Genomic DNA, 23,778 nt, shown 5'->3' on the forward strand with positions numbered 1-23,778 from the left:
ACTATACCACCAAAAAATGTTTTGATGTAGAATTTGAGTGGGAGAGAATTTTTATCAATTTTGATTAGAATGATACAAGAATTGTAATGAAAGCCATACAGGCTTGGTAACTGCAAGTACAGACTTACACGGTGCCTATTTTAGAAGGTAGGCCAGAATGCAGTGTCTCTTTTTCTTTAACAGTAATGACACTTGGTTCCATATTGAGCCCAGACACTTGCATTTCTGGAATAGGGAGAAGGGTAGCTGGTATACATGTCTCTCCAGCACCTGCATCTGGAGTAGACTCACTGCTGTCTGCATACAGTAACTCCAGCTGAGTTGTGGTTCTCCTCCGTGCCTGGTGATATCAGAGACAAATCTTATTACTACATACTCAGAATTTACAGAATTATGTTTACAATGTGACATGTTATGAAATGTAACCATAATCACCAAATAGATAATCATATTGTTATTTAAGGACAAGGAAAGGTTTATAAAGAGGTAATCTTCTATCACAAGCATATCTCCAGTATATCATCCATGCTGGATCATTCATTTCTAGTTCGAGCCCCTTTTCAGATTGTAAGAATCATTGTAGAAATTACGCTTATGATCTGAGTTAATTTATAAAAATACCAATCATCCACCTCTCCCTCATGAAGACCAACACCCTCATCAGGCAGTGCATATGAATTAAAAAAGATTTATGAGCAGGCTTTATAAGACTAGACAAGGAGCTTTGTGAGAGTGTACAAGATTTAGTTACGTGCTTGGTGCATGTACATATCATTAGGAGCGACCACAATGATGATTCCACACTCAGGAAAATGGAGGCCGCGACATAGGATGAACGGATGAACTTATCCAAGGCCACATAAGGAGTACTGCACACATTTTTCCAAAAATAACTTATCAATCAGGTACAACGGGGGGGGGGGGGGGGTCTACAAAATACTACAGTTGGGGAAAAGCCTTTCCTTGTCCTTTAAGTCTTTAAACTCTCAATGATATTACTGCTTAGGAAAAAAAAAATCTACACCTATGGTCAAGTAAAGCATTAGAATAATAGCTAATTTTTAAGTAAAAAAGCTTCAGAAGTGTGGCATTTCATAATGAAAAAAATAGATGCCCTATATGAATTTACATATACAGTTCTACGGTGCTGCGGAAAATTCCAAATTACCTTTGCAATTTGTATACAAATACTGCTGTACTTTTACTCTGAAGTGCTCTTTGGCCCAACTTACAAACACATTTTGCTAAAATCAGACCTAAAGGTGGGAAAAGATCCTCCCAAGAAAGATCGTTCGTTTCAATAAACACGTGTAGAGCTGAATCGTCACATTATACAGGTAGATGACGATTCAGCACTGACAATGGACGATCAAAATTTTCAGTCCAGCCCTAACGACGAGCCGACCGATATCCAAGTCTTCTGTTGATATCGGTCGGCTCTTTTCCCACCATACACGCACCGAATATTGTACGAAAGTTTGTTTCGTACAATATTATCTGTGCGTCTATGGCCAGCTTAAGGCTCAATGGATAGGTGTTTGTAGTAAACAGGTTCAAGATCATCTGCTGTCCTGCAGATTTATGAAAGTGTGAAATAAGAGCTCACCACACCAACTTTAAATTCATTCCTATGGGAATTTTAGAAGTGTATTTATCAAATGGTGAACTCTAATTTCACTCTGATAAATACGCTTCTAAAAATCCCATAGGAATGAACAGAAAGTAGGTGTGGTGAGCTCTAATTTCACACTTTGATAAGTCTGCCCCTGAGGGCAGGAAAGAAATAAAGTTAGATAATAGATGCTTCCTACTTCTTGCCAGTTATTCTTACCGTAAAGAAATGCTCATAAAAAAATGCAACAAATTATAATGCTCTCTGAAACAAACATGTAAGCAAAGTTTGTAGAAATATTAGTCTTACCTTGCTTTTGGGCTTGACTTCACCACATAGTTTCATGAGATCAGAGGACAAAGAACTTTATTAAAAGGAAAAAAAAATATATTGAGATTTTTCTCAAAATTAAGAATTTAAGATTTTAACCATTATCCACAATGCTTGCAAACACCATGATTACATTTCCCATTATGTCCTATTTAAAAAACGAATTCCTCAAAAAATGAGTACCTTCTACTTGGTGGTAATTAAGCTGGCATAAATTTATGCTGATGGCAAAACAAATCCTACTATTTTTTTTAATGGTGTTGGTTCCATGCAAGGGCTGCCTGCTTATGCCCCTGTCTGTCTATTATAGGGGAATAGGTAATACACATGCACTTTTAGGTCTCCATTTAAAAATATTTGATTTAGTTTTAATGGAATGATGCAGAAAGCTAAACTGCATTTAGAATAGGTTTTATGATTCAATTCAATGGCCATGACATTATCACTTTAAAATGTGACACCAATAAAACACACTGACCGCATAACACCTATAGCTAAAGATGAAAAAAGTACAGTATGGATGCAGAGAATCAGTGATGGGTAGCAGCATACTGCACCCCCCCAACGCAAAGACATTTTCAAAGGGGCCCAGCTCATAGCAACCTACCCACCTGCCACGTTCACCCCATTCCTCACTCCTGCCTACTGTAGATAGTTCATATCGGTTGCACAAACTTTCAGGGGTTACAGAGTGGTTATAGAGGAAGTAGACCCCGCAAGTCCAGCCCCCCCTGTTCCTCAGGCTTCCTCTACAGTTACTCAACTGTATGAGAATAGCAGTAATCATCAGTATTGAATGGCAACTAGTACATTCAGGCAATTTCAATTCAAAGTTAATGGAAAGGTAATTTGGGGCTTTTTTCTCTACCCATGCATTTACAAAATTAACCCATGACCCACTCACACCCTACGACTAAATACTTACAGAAAAAACATTCCAAATACTCAAAAAAGCAATACACACCTGCCTTCTGTATTGGGACTCTGTAATGAGTCCTCATCATCACTGCTGTTTTCTGCATTTTCTGTCAAAAAATTATACAAAACAGAAATGAGAAACTAATAAACAGAAATGAAGAAATGAATATTTGTAATTAACTGTTAATAATTGGGGCCACTATACCCTCACACCTAACAGCAGTTTTGTTTAGAGCAATACATATGTTGGCTTTATGGTATCTCCCATTTCAGGTTGTGAGAAAACCTAAGCAGTTGGCACTGTGATTAGCAAAATTCCATTTACAGTAACTGGCCATGCTCATAAGATGCCTTAGAAACCTGCATGGACATTTTGACAGTTCCACTTCAGTTTTTTGGAAAGTGTATAAACACATTAGCAGCTCTGCGGTAAGCAATGAGGGAGAGTAGAAATACCTTCTCAGATATATATATACTGTATATATATAATACATTTTAATCGGTTTCTGGTTAATTCGCTATGTCAATGGACAAATATTATTGAGAAAGGTCCCTAGTGGGACCGAAACGTCACGTTGTCTGTACATGCACCTTTTAATACATTTCTAGTCTTTTTTTAGTATATTTTGGAATTTCTACCGTGCACCCGGGGCTAAGCAAGGTAAAATATTTAAATGCATACATCAAGAATAAGAAACAAAAAACACAAATATGAAATGATCGTTACAAGCAGGTTTTATCATAATATAAGTCCCAGTTAATTGCCTGCAGCTGGTATTAACATCAAATGTAAATTAACATCAAAAGCACACCATTAGGCTATTGTCATGATTTGACTGTGTTTTGTCTCAGACCTTTTTTCAGAAAATGTCTTTAAATGAATCACTACAATTATCACCTAAAAACAAAAATGCACACTTGGGCATAAACCATGCCTGTGAGCTATATATTTATTGTCAAATCATACAAAGTAACTAAACTGTTTTACACAATAATCACATTATAATCCTAAAAAATCAAAACAACTTGCATTTGGCTCACTTTCTGAAATGATACAGATGTGGCATGTATTATTCCCAAATCACATCTGACCTCCAAATGAGCATGTTTCTAATATTATTTGGTAGGAAATATATGTCACTCTTAAAGTAACAGATGGAGTCAAATGAGTCTTTGAGTAAATCGTGTTGATTTAATCTCAGTCACTTATAATTCAGCATTAATATCATTACATATTACATATATATTATTATTATTTAAGTGCAAAACTCAGTAATACTCCATTAAACATCTGTAACTATAAGAAATGTAGCTTAGTCAATATCATTCACTCTGCAGAAAGACAAGGAAGTATCAGTGCAAATCAGTAAAATCCAGTGCCACTCCGTAACTGCTTTACTGGCCAAATAAAACTCCAGTTCCAGCAACCCATAGCATGTTAGGTAGCAGATACTGGTTTGATATTTAACAAAGTCCACTCTCTTCAGTTGTTTGTAACAATGGGTTGTTTAACAAACTGACACTAATTTAAAGGCCATTAATACTAATAAAGTATAGTGTTTACAGTATTAAGCTACTATTAGGGCAATTACACAAGTTGTTTTTTAAAAGAGTTAAATGAGTAAGAAAGGTCATCATGTAGAACTAAGGGTACTACCACACAGGACGAATTCTTGGCATGTCTATAAATTTCGGATGAACCGAATCCAGGATTCGGCCTTTTTCAGCAGGATTCGGATTCGGCCGAATCCTTCTGCCTGGCCCAACCGAATCTGGGATGGGGAGGGAAATCTTGTGACTTTTTGACACAAAACAAGGAAGTAAAAAATGTTTTCCCCTTCCCACCCCTAATTTGCATATGCAATTTAGGATTTGGTTCGGTATTCGGCCGAATATTTCAAGAAGGATTTGGGATTCTTTTTCAAGTGGATTCAGTGCATCCCTACTATAAATCCAGGCAACAAATCACCCCATCCACCTACTGTAACCCTTATATATTATGTATTAAACTGTTATGTTAGTCTTGAAAATGAATGAAAAAAAAAAAACATTGAGGAAAATATGTCTAGCCTGTCTAGCCTACTTCGTTATTAAGCTTTAGTTGTCCTATAAAGCCTAGGGCAGCTACATAAATATGTTATTTGGAAAAGGTGGACATGAGATTTTTTCCCATACATTTTTTTTAAAAACAATGTTATGGACAAATGTGAACTTTATATTGTTAAACTGTTTACAAACAAACTTGGAGCTCACAGCTAAAAGGGTAAAACACTTTTCTTCCACATCTAAGTCTTTTTGAACAAAATACCATGGCATTGCTGGAAATGTAGTTTGCTGTGGGCAAATGATTTCAAAAACCCTCTGTGGCAATTTTTGGCAACTATGCAGTTTTAAAAGTTTACTCACAGCAATGTAAAATTTTATCAATCTAGCTATGTTTTCAACAAACCTTTGCGTTTTTAAGGATATTTTTTTGGGTCAAAAAATCAGTTTCTGGTTTAAAAAAACTTGAATTTAAGATTTATTACACCCCTACCCTGGAAATAGCTAGAATTCGAATATATACCATCTAAAACCTGTCGAGGTCATGTAGAAGTCAATGGCAGAGGTCCCTTGAACCATTTGAACATGTTAAAAGCCTTCATGATGTTCGAGTTTTTTCGGTGGGATTTTTGTTCAAGCTTTTGTGTTTTTTTTTTGTTTTTTTTGCTGAAAGCTGAAATAATTCACATTTTCAGGTTGTTAACCCCGAACTCGCTGAATCTAGTTTTTTACCATTCTAGTTTTTTCTTAAATTAGAAACCATTCAAATTGTGAATTCTTTCTCACAACTTTTTTTTTCATTTTTTAAAACTCTAAAGTTTAACCTTTGATAAATAACCCCCTACATTTCGGTTGTTTTTTCACCTGTGGGTTAATGTGGGCAACAAATCAACCAATAAATCCAATAAGGCTGTATTGCCCCTACCTGCATAGCAGACACCACATAGGCTATACAGCATATACATAGTATAGAAAATATAACTGAAAGCACTATTTGTCTGTCCCTTTGTGCACTCCTGGTTTTGACAATGTAGCAGAAGTCAGCACTTCTCCAGCTAAAAAAAGGTTAGGGCAATGGCACACAGTATGATTTTTAACCGGCACTGATAAAACAGTTGAATTAAGTGCCAAAACTGCAGGACAAAGCAGTCTCCAGTGATTTAATGTCTTATCAGTGGTGACCTGGATTGTATTTATTACTGATTTTAGAATTATTTATTCATATTCATTCACTGTGTTTCCTGGCCAGCCAGATTATATAATAAATTGTACTTTTAATATATTGGTGTTGGAGTCCACCTTCTACTTGTTCTTTGTATTTTGTTTTTATCCCCAATAGGACCTTGGGGATTGAAGGTGTGCAGTTTCAACCAATATAATACCCTTTCCCCATCCGTCACAAGAATTTCTTTGTATATTTTACTTTATGGTGTTGCTGGCCATTTCAGCACGTTTATTTTTGCTTCCTCAGTATAACTTTGTTGAGGACAGATTTAGAATACTATATTTAGGAATGTCCCCAGGAATACAGGAAAGATTGCTCATGTAGACCTGTAATGTAATGGTCTAGTGGACATGGGGTTGTCTTCACATAATGTTTTTTGTCTATTCCAGTGTTTACTCTCGATGAGTATGGGCAATGAGACAAGTGCTGAAATAATGAACATTCATAGCACATTTCTCTATAAATTTGAATACATACTACGCTAGTAAGGTTCTGACCAAGCTGTAGAACAACTCTCTCTATTTGATAATCTGGAGACCTAGGATATCTCTTGTTAGCCTGTGTGCTATGTAGGGATATTCAATGGAATAACATGCATTTGTAGAAGTGAGATTTAATTTGCCATTTTAAACATTATAAAAATAAATTAATTAAATTAATTAGTTTACCTTAAATGTAATATTGTTTGCCTTACATGTCAACAAATATAAATAGATATACAGTACATATATAGGAAATAGCTACTAGTCCTGGAAGACACTGGTATTATGTGTTAAAAAGAAAGATGGCACTTTTTATGGTAAAAGAATTAAAAAATGGAGCGAATGTGAGAAAAACAATGTTATGGAGTATAATTTCCAAGTTAACAACTGTTAATGTTATGCATAATCTACTATAAGGGAAATAGTACTTAGCATTTAACAGTTAAGATGTTCTGCATTACAAGAGAAATGAAGTTCGTAGACTGTGAGTTAAGAATGCTTTCCATTAAAAGACATGCAGAATGTGCACATTGCCAGAAACTCTGCGTGGTCTTCTAGTTAGCGCTTATGAAAAATGAGTTAGTCATGCATTGGCATAACATGGAGTAAGCTAAAATACTTACCTATCGGTATGCTATCTAGATCTGTGTAAGTTTGAGCAACAAGAGAACAAAAACACTGCAATCAAAAACTAATCAGCCAAACAATACAAAGCAAATTTTAACATATTTTAATTAAAGATCACATGAAAGGAATTCTGCAAGAAAATATTCTTAACTTTTGATTGAAAAGGACAGAAACCGCCATACTGCTTCGGTTTGTTATGATTTAAGTATGGACAGGGTTGCTACTTGAACGGTAGTTTACTGGCCTGGCCGGTAAAAATGATGGTTGATTTCTATGTTATTAATAGGGCAAAATAAAAATAAAGGCTGGTATTTTTTTTTCCAGTTCCATCCAATTCCGCCACCCATGTGCTGATCTGATCTCTAGAGCCAATGATCTGATTATACACTGGGGCCTATGGAAACCTGCCAATGTGCAAAATGTTTTAACTTGCCTGAAAGATATATGACTGATTTAGGACCTGATATTCAGACAGTAGGCCCCGTACACTGGCCAGCAAGTTGCAAACTATCTCTTGAGTGACGGAGTAGGCAACTTTTATCAGCACATGTATGGGCACCTTAAGATTTAAGAGTCGAGTAATGTAACTTGTGTGCAGCATACTCCATGACAATGGGGCCCAGACCTGCATTTCAACCACTTTACACCATCCTCATTTGGCTGTATCCTCTCTCCATGCTGTCTGCTGAGAGTGAGCCAGCACAGTGAGCCCACTGCATGGGGGGAAGGGGCAGGAGGATGTAAGTTGCACAGAGGATAACAAGTGAAGTGAAGGGCACCCAAAAATTATTTTCAGGGAGTCCCAAGCTGCATCAATGTACACCACTGACTTGTTGAGAAACAGTTTGTGGAGATATAGATATCTATCTATATATGAATATAAATATATTAAAAAAGGAAAAATAGCTGCACTCACTTATTGGAGAAAATGCCTGGATGCACACTGCAGAAAAGTCATATAGAATATATCATATAAAACAAGGCCAGGACAGGTATGGGAAACGTTATCCGGAAACTCGTTATCCATAAAGCTCTGAAATATATATATATCAACAGCGCTAGGTCGGATGCCTAGGTGCTGGAACTGGAAACACAATTGTAGTAAAGTAACAAAAGAGTCCGCACACACAGGGCTTATGTGAAAGAAAAAATGGTCGTTTATTCAACGTTTCGGCTCAGCTATATGAGCCGTCCTCAGGAAGAGGACGGCTCGTGTAGCTGAGCCGAAACGTTGAATAAACAACCATTTTTTCTTTCACATAAGCCCTGTGTGTGCGGACTCTTTTGTTACTATATATATATATATATATATATATATATATATATATATATATATATATATATATATATATATATCTTGTATCTTCTATTGTTTTCTCACCCACCGACTCGGTTGCCATTGCTGAAACACTGACAGATCAAATTGTATTTTGAAAAGCGACTCAATATTGTGCCTGCGAGTATATAGGCGGGAGGGGGAGCACTGTGGTGAACCCTTACCTGATACATATTACTCACATTGCCTGTAACAGGATTTTGAAACCGTGCAACTATACCATTGGTGATACACAATGGGAGTTCTCCCTTATGCGCTCTCTTTTCTTTTTAAGCATTTACTTGTTTCCATTTACATTAATAGACTTTGCATAGTCCATTGAGGTGCAATGTTTTGGAGTAAATTGCAAAAAAAAAAATTAAACGGTATGCAAACTTCCATTGCTGACATAATACTTAAAACAATGCACCATTAACAGTCATGTCATCCCCCGCTCGAACAACAAAATAGGTCCCGGTAACACAACAGAGCAGGAGGCTGTTCTAAATGAGAATTGCAACCAATTGCAGTGACCCTAATATCTAAAAAGTGGACATAAAGGGTCTTGGAAACATTAAATTAAAAGAATCAGAGTGTCTTCAAAAAGTAGAATTACATCCTGAAAACTCTTCCCTATATTTGCTTACATAATTTATATCCAATCACAGCTCCATTACAAACCTTTCTACAGCAATTCCAGTTAAGCAACAATCCACCAGAACACCAACAGCACCAAATCCCTAACCTAACAAAATCCTAACCATTCAGGAGCTGCTATTGGACAACTGCTAGAGCTGTGACAGGTGATTTCAATGATGTAAAAAGGTATGCATTTAGAAGGTGCTTTGATTCTAACTGCCTTCCAGAAACATGTGCATTGTTACAGCATCAGTAAGTGGGATTGAGGGAGCATTCAGGGCAAGCACCAACGTGGTTTGGGAAGGGGAAGGACGGTGCTCGGTTAAAAAATTCTGGGGTGGGGTTTCTTTCTCCTCGCTTCTCAAAGTTGCCAAGGACCTAGAGTGTCCTGTCTAAGAATAAACACAATAAATGCTGGTCATTTACTGTTAGATTCAGGGGTAGATATATTATAATTTAAAATAGTTAAAATTGTAGAAATGTAATAACACTACCCTGACTGTTGGAAAGTTTCCCTAACGATAAAATGGCTTTCATATGATCTTTAATAAAACAAGGAATATACTCTAGAAGGTTATATACTTAATATAGCCTGACAAAAATAAATTCAGCTTCCTGGATAAAAATAAAGTTAAATCTATTTTATAAACACAGATTTCCAGTAAAGCTGAAGCTACAGATATAACATTTTCTGAAAGACTAAATGAATATAGAATACATAACTGATACGCGATAACCAAGAAACCACCTTGCCGCTTTTCTCACTTTCTTTGTCCTAGCCCCAACTATGAAAGATTATTTTTTACCATAGTGAAAAAGGTAAAGCATTTGGACTTCATACTGATTATGGTATTGGGACTGTTAAGATTAAAGCATAAATATACCATTCATTATGCACACAAATCTCATTTTGGGCACAGAACAATCCTTGCTAGCTGCCCTTATATATAATATAGGGGCAATAATAAATTAACATGAACGTGTTATAGACAACAAAATAATCATCTACCTATGGACATAAGTGGAGTGATTAATGTATATTTTCTAGGGAGTATGAATGCAAATATTAAGTGATATAATGTTTCATATGGTATGCCACTTTCAGAAATATACTGGAGAGTACAAGCAGCCACATCGTGTGCAAAGGATAAATATCCCCTTGGCACTGCTGAAATAGCATGCTGTAACTCACACTAGCATGCATAATAAACTACAATAGTACTAACCTTGTAAGGCATGGCCAAGTAGTGCATCAAGTTCTGGATTTAGTTCTGCTTTTTCTTTTAACATATGAAACAAGAGCTGATTTTGGGTTGAACTAGTTATTTCTGTTTGTTTAAGGCGCCCTTCAAGAATTTTGATTTGAGCTTCTCTCTGTGCTGCTTGAAGACTCTGAAAGGAAAATATAAATCAAATTAAATCGATTGAATGGATTATGATCCATTATGCCTTGTTCATGATCTATACATGTATATAATGATGTAACATCACATGTAGCTAAGATGTAATCTTCACACCATGTTAGCTATACAGCTTTTATACATCTACATATTTATTCATGGAGCATTAACTTGTTAGCATGAATTGATTAATTAATTGGCATTGATTAATTAATGGAATATTCAAATTAAGAGGAGTATAATAGGACTGCTCCAATGAACTGGATAGGAGCCTCTGAGGAAGTGAGAATTCTCACAAAACGCGAAGTTTTAGTATTGAATGTAAGTCTGGATATTCATCTGTTGTAATAAAGTATAATCAAAGATTCTGAGCCCCTATTTTGTTGCTCGAAAACGTTTTCCAGCACACAGAGCTCCGTGGACTGACCCTCCTGGGGATCCGTAGTTTGCATGCGGTAACCAGAAAGAGAAAGGGAGATCGTGTGCAAGTGGAACAAGAAACAACAGACTGTTTTGTGAGCCGGAGCGCCCAACGTTTGGAAGCCTGTTTGCTTATATGATCGGAAGGATCCTGTAAGTACAATCTTTAGCAGGGATCTGATCATTAATACCACAGTACTACACATAGGGGCCGATTCACAAAGGGTCGAATATCGAGGGTTAATTAACAGGGATGGGCGAATTTGACCCGTTTCGCTTCGCCAAAAATTCGCCGCTGGCGAAATGTCGCAGACGCCCATTAAAGTCTATGGGCGTCAAAAAAAATTTTTTTGACGCGCGTCTTTTTTTTTTGACGCACGCTGCCATACGAGTCTATGGGCGTCATTTTTTCGGCGAAACGAGGCGAAAAAATTCGCCCATCCCTATTAATTAACCCTCGATATTCGACTGGGAATTAAAATCCTTCGAATATCGAATAGGATTTTAGCGCAAATAGTGCGATTGAACGATTATTCCTTCGATCAAACGATAAAATCCAACGATCGAAGGAATATCCTTCGATCAAAAAAACTTAGGAAAGCCTATGGGGACCTTCCCCATAGGCTAACATTGAGTTTGGTAGCTTTTAGATGGCGAACTAGGGGGTCGAAGTTTTTTCTTAAAGAGACAGTACTTCGACTATCGAATGGTCGAATAGTCGAACGATTTTTAGTTCGAATAGTTCGATTCAAAGTCGTAGTCGAAGGTCGAAGTAGCCCAAAAAACACTTCGAAATTCGACGTTTTTTTTACTTCGAATCCTTCACTCGAAGCTAGTGAATCGGCCCCATAGTGTCTCTATTTGTATTTTTGAGGATCGCAGATGAGTGGTGGATGTGAGAAAGTGATTGCTGTACTGAGACACACAGTGCGCTTAAAGAGACTAAGTTTTGGGGAACGGAACAGATCCGATAAACTTTGGTGATATTATTCTTAGGAGGCACACACTCATTCTATTACTTATATTGTCTTTTGGAGTCCCGTTTGTGTTGCGCATCCAGTTATAGTTGCGTAAGCTCTGATTTCAAATGCTCTGGTCATGAATTGACAGAGAGCAATCATGCAAAAGTTATGTCTGACAAATAGTAGTGACAGTCACCCATGGATATCATCTGGAAATTGGTCAGATATTGATCAGAAAGGATTAAAAATGTTGTCCGGGTGATGACAAATTGGCTTACTGATGAAGTCCTCAGCCCCATGGCCTGTATCCCATTCATTGTGTTTCGTTTGTTTGGCTCTAGGGCCACACAATCAGATCACCCTATTGTCCGCCTCAAGGTGTTAATATTGGGGAAAGATCCACTTGTTTAGCGACCTTGAGAAATGTGCAGATGAATGAAAAGCTTTAAAAACCGTTAAAAAGAAATATATTTACCTTACTGACAGCCATATTCAGAAAATGATCAAGGAGGTAACGTGCTTCAGCTAAAGTGCATGAATTAATCACTGCTGTTACATCCAGAGTATCGCCTTCTTCCTGTAAAACACCACAGACAGATACAAACAGGTAAAAAGTTTACCTAATAACACATTTTTTAATCCAAATAAGGCCTCCTGAAAGTTTGACTAAGGCCAAGGATGGCTGGAACACACAACCAACAGCAATGGAAGTCCATGAATGAGATTATTGGTATGTGATCTGTCTAGCTTGTTGCACATGTGTGCAAGATGCCTAAACTTTAACAGACATATATTCCACACATCACAATTTCAACCATGATTGATGAATATTACAACCACTTACATCAGCAATAGCCCCAAACAGTCATTTCTGCAAAGCACAAGAGCATTTTTGTGAAATTATATCAGGAATATCTGGTAATTGGAGTAATTAATGACCTTAAACTATATTGGTGCACCACACCCAAACATAAAACTTTATAATGAAATATAAAGTCATGACCTGGGCACAAAATTGTGACCTATACTGAATATGTAAACTTCTTGTGGAGTACAAGGAAAGAAGGGGGTTGGGGGTCACTGTAGAACAGAATATTAATATAAATGTCTATTTTTAATAAATGCATGTTTCACTTTTGCTGGTGATACATGTGTAATGTTTAGCAATAACAATAAATTTGTAGCCTTGCAGAGCATTTGTTTTTAAGATGATGAACCCCATTTGAAAGCTAGAAAGAGTCAGAAGAAGAAGGCAAAAATTCAAATCTCTAAAAAAAGAAAAAATGAAGGCCAATTGAAAAGATTTCTAGCCTTAGCCATCCTATAACATACTAAACTTGTACTTAAAGTCAACCCACCTCTTTAAACACTACAGAAACCTAAATAGCAGTACATCACTTATTTTAATCATGAAACATATTCGTTTTTTGTTATTTCTTTAGCTACACAAGACAAATAAGGAAATTTAAGATACTCCATCGTTGGCCCTTGTAAGTTAGATAATTAGATTTCTAGAATATAAGCCCCTCCCTTTCTCCTTTGAATGTTTTCATAGCAGGATTCCATTATGAAAAGGGATTACCTGTGCACTGTACTCTACCTCATAGGGACGAAACATGGAGTAGTTTTCTGTTTTCCCTGTTTAGCTAAAAAAATAACAAAAACCTTAGCCTTTTGATGATTAAAACAACAAACTTTAAAGGGATAATGTTGTGGAAAAACATGTTTTTTTAAAAATGCATCAGTTAATAGTGCTGCTCCAGCAGAATCCTGCACTTAAATTTATTTTTAAAAAAGCTAACACATTTTTTCATATTTAATTTTGAAATTTGGCATGGGGCTAGACATATTGTCCTTTTCCCAGGTGCCCTCGGGTCATGTGACTTCATCCAGATAGCAGCTACCTTACACCTCTGCTGAAGGATTTGTTTGCATTGCTACCACCTAAAGGTAGACAAGAGAATAGCACAAAAGCAGGAAAACCCCTCTCTCATATTCTCCCTTTTATCAATGCAAACACAACCTAGGTCATGGTATAATACAATGGGAAGGGGAGAAACAATAACCGTCTCAAAACAGTTCCCGTTTAAGAATACACTGGCACTCACGGCTGGTTCAAGCAGGGAGATCCCCTTGCGTGTTTATTTGCAGAAAATAAACACGCAAGGGTATCTCCCTGCTTGAACCAGCCGTGAGATCCAGTATATTCTTAAACTGATTGCTTGGGAGGGTGCCGACCCCTCCAACACCGTGCACCAGGCATCTACCTTCGAAGGCCAGGGTGTGCGAGCGGGCCACATTATTCTAAACAGTTCCGTCCTGCTGGCTCCTTCTCAAAGCTCAGAAGCAGGCACAATGCACTGAGTTGTCTCCACACCAATATTACAGCTAAAAAAATACATTTGTTGGTTCAAGAATAACATTTTAAATAGTAGAGTGAATTATTTGCAATGTAAACAGTGTAATTTAGAAATAAAAAGTAAACCATAAAAATCATGACAATCCCTTAAAATGTAACGCAAAAAGCTACCAGTTACTAAGTTAGCTAGAAATCTTAGTCATAAAATACGTCTCCTTTTTGAGAGAAAGGAAGCAGATCTAGCACCTGAATAACTGGAAATTCAAGTGCATAAGTGACAGTTCAAAGAAAAGCAAATTATATTCATATAGTACTTGACTCTATAATCAACATTACAATTGTTTTCAGACACAAAAACAAATATACCTCTTAAGGACAATAGCACAGGGGGCATTTTTTTGCCGGTGTTTTAACAACCTTCCATGGGTAAGTCTAAAGTGTGTAAATAAAAATGTGTAATCATGCAAAAACTTTGGGTGAGCATTTGCATGCATGCCTGGCATAGTTTTGGCATTTCCAATGCTTACCTGCATAAGGGAAATCTTGGGCGTGGCAATCAAGCTAATTTATACAGCAAATATCTTATGCAATGTAAACATATTCAAATTGCTCATACTATATACAAATATTTTGCACCTATTTAGGACCCGCAAAATACCACCTTAAGAATTATACTACACTCTGTTAACATGGTATATTGGGCAATCAGCTAGCTCTATTAAATGAGATGACAATACCCAAACTAATCAGAAATGCAACCTTTTTGTGTGTGTCATGCTAAAAAGTGTGCTGTGTATAATTTATTTTAATGCTTAAAACAATACCATATTCAAAACCTAAACAGTTTCAGCCTCACATTTATTCTTCAACCGGAGGAAAAATACAGATAAAAAGGTAAACCAGAATGTACAACATTTACAAAATAGATTGCTTGTCCAGAATGGTGATTGTCTTGACATCCCTAACTCTCTGTATATCATGTGAAGCCTATGTGCTTGTACAACAGTATGAAAAGCATTTGCTTTCTATGGTCAACTTTACATGTACCTAAAATTTTAGCCAACTGTTCTACAAGAGTGCATTTGTTACAAAATAAATCACGTGTAAGTGCCCTTCATTATAGAATGGACATGCACTGCAAATGTGTTATTGAAAAAAAAGTTAAAGTATACCTTTGCCTCTTCCATTTGCATAATGCTAGCTTGGCAGTCAGATATGCTATCATTAAGGTAGTCAATATTTGCATTTAGGGACTCAATTTCTTCACTGAGGCTATGAATATTTTTGTCCACATCCCCAGATTCCTTTATAATGCGATCCCTTTTCTTTGTGACCTTTTCCTTTCTTTTTGTTAGTTCTTCCCGTTGCTATAAAGACAAAAATATAGAGAATAAACAAACATATTCTTATATTCTTATATGAATAGTTTCAGCTCATACAGTATTACAGTATAGCTCACTGACAGACCATCACGTTGACATGTAAATGTATAAACATATTAAAGGAAAACTATAGCTGAACAACGTAGGTATTAAATTAATTTAATCCTTTGGCCAAGTTGTGCAGAACAAACTGTAGCTTAAAGGGGAAAAATACCTCCTTTTTGACATAAACTTACAAAAAGTTGGGCTTATGTAAAAAGTGCATTAACATCTGAACATTTCAGTCACAGATGATTCCTCAGACTGACAGGAAACCATGATAGTCTAACTCTGATTTCCTAGGAATAATTTTCCAACCCCCTTCCTCAATTTTTCCCATTATGAGGTGATGGTTTCTGGGACTTCAGCTTTGCATAGTGTATAATTCACAGATTATCTGGAAAGCAGAACGACTAAGTGCCAGAATTGATCACTTTACAATGGGAAAAAGTGAGGGAGGAGCAGAAGCATCTTTCAAAGGGAGTTAATTTGTTTTACAGTAGAAGAAAATCCATACACGCCACAAAATGATTTACCGTCAACATTCTGTTCATGTCAACTTCCATATTGGAAATAGTCATCCTTTGCATCACAATGTCTGTGACTCTGCGCTCCAATGAGTGCCATTTCTGTCTGGCTACCTTTGAAGTGTAACTATTTATTCCTTTTCTCTGATATTTTTTTCTGTGGACAATAAAGACATTCTTAATTAGACAACTGGTTTTAGTAAAACACAATGATGCAATGATATTTTAGTATAGCACAATCTATGATTCTCTATGATGCAGTGCTGTTGCACTGACAGCTAAAATGCATCTGGCAGTGCTAATTAAAAATGTAACTGCTTCAGGGATCATTTTAGCCAAGCGCTATGTTATTAGTATTTCTCAAGACTCCCTTGTGTGAATCTAGACTTATGCATCTGCTTGCGCAAGGGACTATTGGGAAACAATAACATGGTGGCAAGGCACTTTGCTTAAAAGCACAGGAAAACGAGAACAGAAGAATGAGTTGGTGATTTCATACATTAGAGAGATGCCTAACATAATGGCAACCCTTTAGGGCAAGGGCATGCAGAGCGTATACACTTGCTAAAGTCAGAATGTTTGGTTCCAAAAAACAGCCCATTCTCTTCAGAGTGTGTGTGAACACTCAAACATCACATAATGGCAGGTGACCTGTAAAGTATACAAAGCCCCCCACGGAACAGGATCTGCTCCCTCTATATTTACATCACTGATTATTTAGCAGAGGTTGAGGTTGAATATGCTGGTAAAAATAAATGAGATACACTAGCAGCGTTAAGTACAGATATGGAAACTATCATCACCTGGAAACCAGTTATCTGTAAAGCTCTAAAATATGGCAGTACCAGTACCCTGTTTAAGAAAATTAATTTTCCTCTGTGAAAAATATAACTAATATGTGGTAAGGCAGAATGAATTTTAGAAAAATTGTGTTTGCAGACTCAAACTTTTACCTTGTTCCATTTAAGGCAGTTGATGTGGCGGGCTGGACTCTGGCAACAGGAATTCTTGGTTTATGCTGCAAACCAGGTTTGCTTGAATCGTGTTCCTCATGCATATTTGAAATATGTTCAGCAATAGGCTCGGGCAAACTTACTTTACGGCTTAGCCTTCCTGCAACCCTATCAGACATGGGTCTTACTTGCCGGCGAAGTGCTGTAACCTAAGGAAAACAGTTTGATATTTTAAGTCTACAGGGTTAAGAAATTGTGTCGTTAAAAACAGTATCAAAAGTAAATATAATACCATACACTTATACTGCAAAAAATAATTCACCTCTTCAGCTCTACGACGCAGCACAACTTCTTGTTGTTTTTTCTGGGCTTCCAAATGTCTTAACTGATTCTGTAGCGAAAAAAAAAAGTCATCACCAACTTGAATGATTTCACTATCATACAGTGCAAATCCTAAAGTAAACAGTGTAACCAGGCAGTTCTTAAAATGCAAATTTCTACCTACAAGTCAATGGTATACAAGGCCTAATTATGTCCAGCGGAAGCAAAACAAGGTGCAAAACTGTTTCAAATAAAGCAGCTCTGCCAAAAAAATTTTAAGCTAGTACTCCCCCTGAAACAGGAGTACATTAAGGGAGTTTTATGTACAGTATAAACCAATGGCCTAATCATCAGCCAATATTAGCCCTACGCATGGATTGTTTAAAAAAATACATGTATGGATAGCTGCTCCAACTAATACTAACAACTTTTTCGACTGGCCAGACCCTGAAAGTTTATTTGAAAATGCCATCTTGAATTCAAGACTTTTCTACTGCACTAAAGGAGGGCTACAAAGGGAAAAAAAGTTCCTCTCACTTAGTGTTTTACTTAAAGCTGCAACAAACAAACCTGACTTTATTTTATCTTGCTTTATGTTTTCTAGCTACTATAAAAATGGTACCATCATATTTTAAAAGAAAAAGGGAAAATATATTATAGCAGTTCTTTAAGCAAAAAGCTAGCCAAAGAATTTAATGTGAAGTGCTCAAACATTATTCACCAAACTCACATCTCGTTTGCGCTGGTCTTTTTTAAGCTGTGCAATTTCTCTATTTCGGCGGGTTTCATTTACTCTTGCTTTTTCTTGCTCTTCTTTCATTTGTTTCATTAGCCGAACCTTGGCAAATACAAAGTTTGAGATGGTAATTAAAGGTGACATTTGCCTTCATATTATACATTAGGCTCATTGATAGTATAAAACCTAAAACTGAAAAAGAAATTGCCTGCTAGTTCCTTTAACTTGCAGAAAGCATCCTGCATCAATCTGCTTCAGTTATGAGATGCTTCTTTGAGCAGGTCAGATCAGCTAACAAGTTAGTATGGACTATCTAATGAAGCTGATTCTCTACGGTCACCAGAGCCCTGCATAGCAATGCAGATCATCAGCCAGTAAGGAGCAGGGCAAGAGCTCATTCTCTCCTTGTCTGACTAATACACATTTACATATTAAAAAAAACATATGTGGCTTGGCTCTTTATCACATGCACCATTGTGTCATTTAATTCAGCTAGAGCTCTGTTCATTTGTATAAGGGGTCAACACATTCATTTCCTTCAGTTACTCTTGTCACAGGACTGGATCACCCATATTTTCTGTATGATCATATATCATAATTCTCAGTTCCACAGTAGCATAGGCACTCTGCTCTGTGACAGGGGTCACTGTTGGAATTATGCAGAAACACTGAAGTATATACAGAGTGAGTCCATGAATAAAGCAAAGGTACGTGGGGGAACTGAACAGGCATAGTCTTTGTTCATTTGTCCATCAGAAATCATGACAGTTTCCTGGGGGAAAATGTTAAAACATGCTCATTTCAGCCAGGACACTGACGAGAACAGAACTCTATAGAGTTGCCTTTGAAAAACCACCTTCACCACAGAATTATATCAAGGTAAAGATATTTCTTTATGAAAACGGAAGCCCAGTTTCCCCCCCACACATCGGTTTTAATAAGATGCATTTAAATCATAATTTAAGATTTCTCGCATCAATCTTTAGTAACTGGAACCAAAGAATGATAACATTTGGGAAAAAAACTTTATTACCTTTGTTTTCTTCATTTCTACAACCTCCTGCTGCAGTTTCTTCATTTGTTTTTCATATTGTGATTGGTTTTTCAGCAAACGAGCATGTTCCTTTTGGGCAGCCTGCAGTTTATGAAGCTCCTTATTCATTGTCTGCAGTTTCTTTTCATACTCCACTTTGATTTTTTTGGTTTTTTCCTCTGTGCATGTTTCCATTGATCCTGAGAAGGTTGTAAACATACAATCTATAAACACACATTCTGGCACCGTTAAAATAATATAAGTATGAATAAAACAAATAACTATAATAACATATAACATAATAATATAATAGAAATTATGACTGAAGCCCAAAACAGGATGAAAGCCTATGTATTAAATAATTTGCATTAAACCCCTTTTCCGTGCATAGAATGGTCTGTTGTAATTTCAGGCACATGACTCAAAATGGTCAATCAGATGATAATTTAAAATATATATGAATATACCAAATTTAACTAATTTAAGAAAAAAAATTATGTTACCGATGTTTTGGAGAACACGATCTCTTTCTAGTTGGGTGTCCTTAATTTTATTTTGCAGTGTCATCAGTTTTTCTTCATACTGCTGTTTTAGGGTGTGCAGTCTCCTTTGGCTGTTTTCTAATTCGTCAATTAGCTTCTGTTTTATAGCAATTTCACAAGTAATATTTGCCAGATCAGCCTGATAATTCTCTGTAACAAAAACAAAATAAATACAATGAAACTTTTTACATCCCCTGAGTTTAAGCTTTCCTGCATTTCATTTTTTGGTCCCACCAATACATAATGTATAATACTTTTTCCTGAATTTATAGCTTGTTCCATTCTGAAGCGATGAAGGGATGGATTCTGGGATTTGAAGTCCCCTTGCTTTCCACAGTGGGTGGCAGAAATGAGCCTAAAGGGAGACAGGCTATCATAGTTTTATTTTAGTATGGAGAATCAGATATGCCTGCAGTTCAGGTGTTTATACACCTTTTTCATTACCTAACTGAGCTCGTGTCATAAAGGGGCACATCTTCTCTTTAGAGAGTAATAATGTCTAGAACATCATGACATGCAAGAAAACAGAAAAATGGGCCACTCTGTCCTTATTTTCACATATATTACATCACACAATACCATGCTTAGGTTTTCTTGCTGTCGTATCTCAGTTCTGGGGGTATCTCAAAAGAGCTGATATGGAGCAAATGCGCTGTGGCACAGGTACATAGACCTGTGCCAAACTATTCCTACAAAGGACACATGGGATGTGCCATGCTGAGCCCAAATTAAACACTACTCAATTTAGAATTGAATTAGATTGATTTGATTTTTATGAAGTCTAAAACAATACATATCCCACCAAGAGAAGATCAAATTAAGAAATTAAGATGTGTCCGTTCTTCTGCCCACCATCTACTAATCTTAAGTATGTTTCCAATGTTCAAAGTAAGTTTATTTGGGTACCAGGGAAATACAAAATATAACACTGCTTACGGACACCTACAAAGTTGTGGAAACAGTTGTTTTATAGCATCAGAAATGTAATAAACTGATTATGTATAATTTTATATAATAAACCTTATTTACATGCTCATTTAAATACTCAGGGAGTCATCCCTAGTGCCACTTTCAGCACTGTTTACGCCCCCAACGATATCATTCCATGATATGGAATGACTGCTTAGTCATGCCCACAATGATATCTTGCCACGTCTTATTGCCTAGTAAGGCCATGACCCTTCTGGCTTGTAAAGGCATCTCAAAGTTTTCACCTTGCCTTATGGCAGAAATAGAAGAAGGGGCAAGGGGAATCTGGGAAGCTAGTTAGTAGAAGATTGCACAAGCCTGGGTGTGATAGGATTAGGACATGTTTAGCATTACCAGGTGCTTCACAGAGACAAGTTGCAGATTTTAACAATACTGAAAAAAGTGACAGAAGGGTAAGGGGAAAATTACCCCAAGACAGTGTGCTTAATCAATAGTGTTAACAGACATACCATCAGTATTACAAAGTTAATGGAAGATAGTAGGAGAGCTTTTCACTGCAGATTTTGTTAAATTTGAGATTACCTTGATTCATTCAAAAGGGGCTAAAAGGCAGCTGTGGTCAGAAAGGCACATCTCAAGTGGCAAGCAGCAGTGGTCAAAGTGCTCCCACATCCCATATAATCCAGAATATCAGTATGTTACCTTTTTCTTCCAGTTCAGAATCTGAATCATCTGAACTTTCAGCAGCATCTACATCTTCATCCTCTTCATCCTCTTCTACCTCTTCATCTTCCTCGTGGTCACTACCTTCTTGACCTTCTTCCTACATCATAGGAAATACACCATTTAGAAATATATGTGACTTGATAAAGGCATTACACCTTGCCCAGTGATGTTTACCCTTATATGAGTGGGAATTGCTATATTTGACACAGTGTCTGTAGTGTAATGTGTTGGAAAAGTATCTTAACCTTTGACTAAGGGGCAGATTTATCAAAATGTGAGTTTACCGCAGAACTCACCCACTTTTTATTCATTGCAATGTGATTTTTAAAAGTGTACTTATTAATGAATGAAAGTCATAATTTGATAAGTACACTTTTAAGAATCCCATAGGAATCAATAGAAAGTAGGCAAGTTTTTTCTGTGGGAAACTCTAATCTCATATTTTGATAAATCTGCCCTTAAGTTTTGATAAAAGTAAACACCCTCTAAGCTAGATTTTGGTCATTTGCTTTGAGTCATAAGGTTAATATTAATCAGGTTTACAATATGTGATCACAAAGAAAATATAACCACAGATGTATTCTGTGCTGCACAGAAGCAACTATTTTATATTAAAACTATGTGGCAGCTTCAATAATCTTGCATGCTCTGTATCTATAAATCTAATATCTTGGTGCAGGTAAACAATAATTTCAACATCTCTGTTTATTTAATGGGGAAGCTCCCCTTTTGATTACCTGTCAATGTGTTATAGAGAGACAAACTCTAAGGGGGGTTTATTTATCAAGGTTAGTATTCTTTTCTTTTTCTGCAATTTTTTTGCAATAAAAATCATTAATGTGAACAATGGATTATAAAACAAATTTTTTTATATTTCTTAAGTGGAAAAATACACAAAAAAACTCAAATCCAAATTTCGGCATCAAAAAGCTTGTGAGATCAAGTAGCAGTCAATAGAAACTGTTCTAGCCATAACATATTCTATTAGTTTTTCTCACTACAAATGATGAGTAAACCACGACTTCACAGTAATCCATTTTTTTACAATTTTATTAATTTCTTTATTTTCAAGTATTTAATAAATAATGCAATATTTGTATTGCATTTTTAAAATTGAAAGTTTATTCAAAGTAGAAAAAAACCCTCTAAAATAACAATAAATATTTTGATAAATAGGCCTCCCTGTAATAATTTTGTTAGTCATATTTTATTCTGTATTTTTTTTTATCTGGTTGTAAATATAATATGTGAAGAGCACCAAAAACATAATGTAAGGAAACGGGGAAATTCTCTGTACTCCTTTCTACTCACAATTACCAATTCATGGCATTCCTTTTCCGCACTGCCCTTTTCTTCCAACTTTTCACTATCAGCATTCTCTTCTTTGACAACGCTGGTTAACAAAATGCAGATGTAAGTAAAATACATGTGATATACAGCAGATAAATATTCTATGTTTGTAGATTTAATAGATTAATACTTTTTTTTTTTTGCATTCACCCGCAATCTTAAATTTTTTAAGAGCAGTGCTCAATGAGGATATTTTTCGCCCGCGAATATTTATGCATAACTGCGAGCAACAAATCTCCAAAAAATGCGTCTCCATTGGAAAAAAATGAAATCAATGGCAGTAAAACCAACATATTGCAAAGTCGGCCACTGTTGCCTCTGGAGGAAAGATCTCCCTGTCGGCCGCTGCCCTAAGGCAATTTTTGCCTTTTATAAATTTATGAATAGTTCTGGTTTCAGCAGAAATATTTTCTTTAGCAGGGCATGAGTAATAAAGAGAAAAAACTACGGTACTGATCATTTTAAACTGCCTTGGGTGAATGTACTATTTGCACAGCAATTTATATTTTTAACTTCTTTGCTGTTAAATATAAACTTCCTGCAGGACTGAACCTTTCTAATTAAGACACTGGCATTTAGACTTTTGGATCTAAATTATTGGCACTCTCCCTAAGATTATAATATACAAAAGCAAAAAACTACTGCCATAGTAATCATCCAGATTTAACAGTCCTCCTAGTTGTGTTTAGCAACTGGGGTAAGTGTTGTGGGTATGGGTGCCACATTCTTTGTCCTGCCTAAAACTAAACTGAGGTACTTATGCCCACATAAAGCCTCAATCTGAATGCCAATCAGGTTGAAATATTGAGGTGAACACATATTCACTGTCAGAGATACTATACTAGAATTGTAGTTTAGTTGACCACAAAAAGGTGGTTTGTCAAAATGATGAACAGAAGCCTTGACA

The 23,778-nt window shown here is 36.3% G+C and overlaps 1 protein-coding gene across 7 annotated transcripts in view; it reads right to left on the reverse strand.

Moving 5' to 3' along the window:
- The window catches only part of kif21a.L (kinesin family member 21A L homeolog), a 76,925-nt gene that overhangs the window by 17,701 nt on the left and 35,446 nt on the right, over positions 1-23,778 (reverse strand). For 4 of the 7 annotated variants that reach the window (XM_041586449.1, XM_041586455.1, XM_041586454.1 and 1 more), the window contains exons 12-26: positions 22,833-22,914; positions 21,498-21,618; positions 19,827-20,015; positions 19,324-19,523; positions 18,285-18,392; positions 17,556-17,624; positions 17,234-17,442; positions 16,290-16,437; positions 15,505-15,699; positions 12,449-12,550; positions 10,418-10,583; positions 7,234-7,254; positions 2,907-2,967; positions 1,922-1,976; positions 129-340 (exon numbers count right to left, since the gene is read on the reverse strand). In XM_041586449.1, the coding sequence (XP_041442383.1) occupies positions 129-340; positions 1,922-1,976; positions 2,907-2,967; positions 7,234-7,254; positions 10,418-10,583; positions 12,449-12,550; positions 15,505-15,699; positions 16,290-16,437; positions 17,234-17,442; positions 17,556-17,624; positions 18,285-18,392; positions 19,324-19,523; positions 19,827-20,015; positions 21,498-21,618; positions 22,833-22,914 (1,938 nt within the window). The remainder of the gene's footprint in view (positions 1-128; positions 341-1,921; positions 1,977-2,906; positions 2,968-7,233; positions 7,255-10,417; positions 10,584-12,448; positions 12,551-15,504; positions 15,700-16,289; positions 16,438-17,233; positions 17,443-17,555; positions 17,625-18,284; positions 18,393-19,323; positions 19,524-19,826; positions 20,016-21,497; positions 21,619-22,832; positions 22,915-23,778) is intronic. The other 3 variants (XM_041586451.1, XM_041586453.1, XM_041586450.1) reach the window with 2 other exon arrangements.

Source organism: Xenopus laevis, chromosome 3L (assembly GCF_017654675.1).
Source record: "Xenopus laevis strain J_2021 chromosome 3L, Xenopus_laevis_v10.1, whole genome shotgun sequence".
NCBI lineage: Eukaryota > Metazoa > Chordata > Amphibia > Anura > Pipidae > Xenopus > Xenopus laevis.